Source organism: Engraulis encrasicolus, chromosome 18 (assembly GCF_034702125.1).
Source record: "Engraulis encrasicolus isolate BLACKSEA-1 chromosome 18, IST_EnEncr_1.0, whole genome shotgun sequence".
Taxonomy (NCBI): Eukaryota; Metazoa; Chordata; class Actinopteri; order Clupeiformes; family Engraulidae; genus Engraulis; species Engraulis encrasicolus.
The window spans coordinates 39,306,149-39,312,002 of NC_085874.1; the positions used below are offsets into that span (position 1 = coordinate 39,306,149).

The 5,854-nt window shown below is 41.3% G+C and overlaps 1 protein-coding gene across 1 annotated transcript; it reads left to right on the forward strand.

Annotated features, from left to right (window-relative positions):
* The first annotated feature begins 2,399 nt into the window (after positions 1 to 2,399).
* Positions 2,400 to 3,525, forward strand: LOC134468611 (interleukin-17F-like). The gene is made up of 2 exons (XM_063222508.1): positions 2,400 to 2,529; positions 3,261 to 3,525. Exons 1-2 carry the CDS (start codon positions 2,423 to 2,425, stop codon positions 3,523 to 3,525), a joined length of 372 nt encoding a protein of 123 aa, XP_063078578.1. The 5' UTR covers positions 2,400 to 2,422.
* The last annotated feature ends 2,329 nt before the right edge of the window (positions 3,526 to 5,854 follow it).

Below are 5,854 nucleotides of genomic sequence, written 5' to 3' on the forward strand. Positions count from 1 at the left end.
TGATACTTGATAGTGTTGTGTACTGTCAGAGAAAAAAAACTCTGAGATTGAATAGCAGTTGGCTGAATATAATTTAATAGTTTTTTTCTCATCCCCACATAGCCTCAGTGCAATTTGCTATGACATGTCATCACTTGAAATTCAGATGGATGTAAATGAATTTCATTTCATTCCAGACAGGACAGAAAAGAAAGAAAGAAAGAAAGAAAGAAAGAAAGAAAGAAAGAAAGAAAGAAAGAAAGAAAGAAAGAAAGAAAGAAAGAAAGAAAGAAAGAAAGAAAGAAAGAAAGAAAGAAAGGCATGCGTCATAAGAGGGGTGTGTAAAGTGCATGTAATGCTGCCTCATCTGTTTGCTAGCTGCATTGTGTACACAGGATGTGGGTCACCTATATAAGCAGGCAGGGAGGCATGGTGAGGTAAACAGAGAGACATCAGCAGGGAGAGAGGCAGGCAAGAAGGCAGGCAGATAGGCAGGCAGGCAGGCAGACAGACGGGCAAGCTGGTACGGAGAGAGACAAACTGGGTAGGCAGACAGGCAGGCAGGCAGGTAGGGAGAGAGGCAGGCAGACAGGCAGGCAGGCAGGGAGAGAGGCAGACAGCCAGGGAGAGCGGCAGACAGACAGGCAGGGAGAGAGGCAGACAGGCTGGCAGCTATAGAAACGACACTGTACCGGCAAAGGTGGAATTATCCGGGCCAGCAGTAGGCTACACCATCAGTAGGAGAGTGGGGAAACCATGTTCTCCACAAGAGGGCACTCCCAACAATCACAGGTAGGCTGAGGCAATACTCATCTCAAACATCTGATGTAGGTCACAGTTCATTTCAATCTTTTAATTGTTGTGTCTACTCACCTTGAAGTATAATACAGGGTAACAAAGTATCTACAACATGTAACCTATTGTTTATGTACACGTATAACCTTCCCCTTGAGTTTAGGCAATAGTGATGGTTTTATACAACAACTTGTCCGTATAGAATTTACATGGCCACCTTTTATTCAATACATCCCAGGTTAAACATTGTATTGTTGACAACTGTACGTAGTAGGCCTGCATACAAAGTACACTATTTTTTGGTCAAATTGTACTCTTCATTGCACTATTAGTGTGCTGGAACACTACTTCAGTACACTTGCAGCGTTATGAGTCTGCTACATTGGCAGCACTGTTGGAAAGCTTAAAGTGCACTACTGTCCTGCTTTTGGAAACTATGAGCCCATTTATATGCACATCAATAAAGCGATATATAATCAGGTTTGTGGAGTAACCGGATTATTCAAGTGATCATATGAACTGAATAAAGAGTTTATAATAATCGGTTTATTGCAGTAATCGGTTATTGACATTCTAGAATTATAAGTAGCCAATCACAAGCCTTGAATACAAGTTTCATGTCACACACTTAAGTGGAACACATGCAACTGACAGACAGCATGTAAACGACAATAAACAGTTTACTCCAATAACCTGTTTATTCCAATAACCTGATAATGATTGTGGTCATGATCAAACACGCTTCTCAGTCACTGGGATTGTATAAGGAAGGAGTGCATAATAGCATTATCACCCATTATACACTTTGTAAAATCACTTTGAAGACAAGTATAATCATGGTTCACTTTGAAAAATATCATGTTATGACAAAACATAGGCTACTTTCAATAAGTTCACTATAGCACAATGAGTATTTACCTGTACATATACTTGCTGACAACACACTTATCTTTTAAGGGAGCACACCTTAGACATGTGTTCAATACAAGTTGATGAATGTTGGACACTGAAAATTTGACTTCAAGAAACACTTTTTGGTTGGTTTTAAATAATTGAAGGTTGTTTGAAAAATAGAAAGACGAAAATGGGGAAAGACATTTGCTACGTTTACATGAGACATTTAATTTGGAATGAACTCACTGTAAGCACTTCACTATTCGGAATTAAATGAAAGAGCAAAGTAAACTCGAAGGAACTATTTAATTCCGAATTATTCATTCGGAATTAAAAACGTCATGTAAACGTAGTCATTGAGCATTGTCTTTAACCAGTAGTCAAATAAGGCGTCTGCTTGTTATTTGTTATGTTTGGACGCACAGTGGTGTAGTCTACGTAGAACGCAGGTATACGGAGTACACCCACTTCTAAATTTTAGGGTCTTCAGTATACCCACTTAAAATGGATTGATCCATTATTTAGAATAGCATAAATATATACAGTATACCCACTTCAAAAAATGCTCGAATATACAGTATACCCACTTCAAAAAAGTAGACTACACCGCTGTGGGCGTGTCATGTTTCTTTGTGGTCGTGTTCTTTTACAGATCTTTAAGACCACTGTGGTGTTAGCCCTTGTTCTACTGGTGGGTGAGGTGGAAGGTCGCTGCTCAAGTAAGAAAAATGGCCGAAGTTCAAAGTCTCCAGTGATGATGAAGATCCAGACTTGGAGCAGCACTCTCCACCGCGCTCCTCCACACGCAGCCCACCAAACCCTCGCCATACAAAACCGCTCTCTAGCACCATGGGAGAACATGTGAGTCATGTTTGTTTGTATTATATCATAAATAATACTTTTTATTAATAATATTAATATGTATAACACTTTAGAACAAATGATACAGACTTACAGTGTCAAGTTCAATTTCAAAAGATTTTTTAAAACAGCTTTATTGGATGTTCTGCCTTTGACTTGCAGGGATTATATGAGCTATGATCTCATTTATATAAAATTTCTTTAGATAATAGCATCCGTATTTGTTCCCTCAAGCACAAGGCGACCTAGTATGATAATGTGCTATATGCATAAATGCTGTTTGTTTGACTGAATGTTCTCTTCTCTTCTCGTCTCGTCTCGTCTCGTCTTCTTATCTTCTCTTCTCGCCCCGTCTCTTTTCTTCTCTTCTTGTCTCTTCTCTTGTCTTCTCTCCGCTTCTCTCCGCTTCTCTTCTCTTCTCGTCTCATCTCTTCTCTTCTCTTCTCTTCTCTTCTCTTCTCTTCTCTTCTCTTCTCTTCTCTTCTCTCCGCTTCTCTTCTCTTCTCTTCTCTTCTCTTCTCTTCTCTTCTCTTCTCTCCGCTTTTCTTCTCTTCTCTTCTCTTCTCTTCTCTTCTCTTCTCTTCTCTTCTCTTCTCTTCTCTTCTCTTCTCTTCTCTTCTCTTCTCTTCTCTTCTCTTCTCTGTTCTCCTCTCCTCTCCTCTCCTCTCCTCTCCCCTCCTCTCCCCTCTCCTCTCCTCTCCTCTCCTCTCCTCGTCCTCATGTCACTGTAGTGTATCTGAGGACCCCCGCAGACTGCCCAGGAGGATCAGCGAGGCGCGGTGTCTCACGAAGGGCTGCGTAGGCCTCAGTGGCGGCCATCATGAGAAGGAGAGGGAAGAGGACTTGGCGTGGCGGTCGGTGCCCATCCAGGTGGAGATGATGGTGTTGCGTCTGCGGAGGGGGCAGGGCCGGAGGTCCAGAGAGTACCAGCTCAGCTCCCAAGTCATCACCGTGGGCTGCACGTGTGTCCGGGGGCGCGTGGTCAGACACGACTGAGCGAATGCAGAGAGGAAACTTCCTTCTGTTCTGGCGAAGAATGTGTGCGTATGAGTGAATAAGTGAGTAAGTCATTGCGTGACTGTGTGTGAGTGTGTGTGTGTAACTCATTGAGTGAGTGAGTGAGTGAGTGAATGTGTGTTTGGAAGTCAGTCATTGAGTGAGTGAGTGAGTGAGTGAGTGAGTGAGTGAGTGAGTGAGTGAGTGAGTGAGTGAGTGAGTGAGTGAGTGAGTGAGTGAGTGAGTGAGTGAGTGTGCGTGCGTGTGCGTGTGTTTGTGTGTCTGTGTGAGTGTGTGGAAGTGTGAGTTGTGGCGTTGGTCTATTGATTAGCAAGTCAGGCCTCGGTAATCAGGATTAGAGGGTTGAAGGTTTGAATCCCACCCCTGCAAATGCGTATGTTTGTGGTCTCTCCACACCCTCATCCATGACTGAAGTCCTCTTGGGCAAGACATAACCCCATAAGCACACTGTAGCCAATAGAGTTCCCAAGTCACCCGGAAACTTGTAGTTTTTCTTGTTAGCATTTAATGCCATTATAGTTCCCAAGGTCTGAATTTCTATGGAAGAATGAATGTGGTTTCACGGACCCATCTCAAAGAAGACCTGAGTGAAAGCACACAAGTTCGAACCCCCACATTCTATGGGGAATGTTACAAATAGACTGTAGAGATAACAGATTTTATCATTTGATGTCAAACGGCAAAATAAAAACAATGTTGCCATCAACATGCTAAAGTGGGAAAACTGGCTTACTACCCAAGGGAGATTTGTATAGGATGTCACTGGCCGTATCCATGGTAACCACAAACCTTACTTATAGGAGACGTTGGAAATATTTCTTTACAAGCCCTGTTACATGTTGTTTTTCACTACTAGCAACACACTTTTGATGTAACTGAAAGAATGCCACAATTGCATTACAATAAGACTGATTGCCATTGTTTATGAACAGAATGTCAAAACTTACCTTCGAACTGAAGTTTGCTAGATGACTGGACCTTGTGGCAAGAACTCGTTGAGCTCATGCGAGATGACCAATGTAGTTCTCAAATTTCCCTGGTTAGCCAAGGGATAGCAACATTGGTTTAATTATCGTCATGTTTTGTTTAATAAGCTCATCCATGTGGTTGAGCTGTATCTCTTGTTAATGCAGGGGGAATGCAGGGACATGTGATGTCGGTGAATAACGTTCATCTAATCTTATATTTTTGACAAGCGTAAGACCCTATGGCGAATAACATTGGGGAATTTCTTTACAAACCGGATGCTATTAAAATGCTAATCCACCGCATACAGTACAACCTTACGTCACCCACTTGCGAACTCTATACACTGTAGGCCTACCTAATGCTGGGGTGGCATTTCTCAAAAGAAAAGTTGTTAGCCTGTTAGCAACTTCGGTAGTTTCCAATGGGAAAATGCATTGAGATCAACAAAGTAGCTAATGTAGTAAGCAACTTCGGTTTTGAGAAATGCACATCGCTATGTAAGTTTTTGTTGCTTTTTTTGTAGGCCTATATGTGTTGTGGTTTTACAAATGTATGTATATAGTCAAAACAAATAGATTAAAATAACTGTTTCTATTTGTTTGTTTTTTTTAGGGTTTTTAAAAATAAAGCTTCAATTGTGTGAGTTACATTCTTTACATCCCTCATTTTTCAGTCACCAGGCCTTGCTGTGGCTTTGAGATTGGGACACAATTTAGAGGGAGCCACACAAAAATTCCCGGGCCTTCTTTGATCCTAGTTCATGCCTGAGTAGGCCTATACATGTATATATGTGCATGTCCATCAAGAACGGTGACATGGGATAAGAGGCAACATTGTTTATTTCTGTCAAGAGAAGCTTTAACTGACCATGCCAAAAAAGGAGACATTGTTTTAGCCAATGGGACACCAAAGACCGATAGCAAATACAAGTCCCATGGTTCTTTTACACGTTGATTGATCTCTGCAAACCTCTGAAAACATGGGATACACACATCATGTAGAATGGCAGCACGGGAAAAAGAGGAAGAAAAAAAAACAAAACACATTCCATTTTAAAAATCCTTTCTGGCCCACACTGAACACCGTAAGCAAGACTGCATTTTTGCTAAGCATACTTCAAGCATCTTCTAACCGACCTAATTGCAATTGAACAGCTCAGCTTTCACTTTTTTAACGTAGGCCTGTTTATTTTAATATTCAACAGTTTTTGTTTTAGTCTACAATCAGTTAAAACAAGAAGTGAACTGGATTAAGAAAATAAAGAAAGTCTGCCACATATTTGACTCAGCCAGTATATTGAACAAACTGGGGTCTATGCTAAGAAGCTGGTTCAGCAGTA

Bases quoted from the DNA above. Each gene is read 5' to 3' on its own strand.
- LOC134468611 (XM_063222508.1), top strand. From the start codon at position 2,423: ATGATGAAGATCCAGACTTGGAGCAGCACTCTCCACCGCGCTCCTCCA. The intron at 2,530-3,260 runs GTGAGTCATGTT...ATGTCACTGTAG, and splicing joins CTAGCACCATGGGAGAACAT to TGTATCTGAGGACCCCCGCA.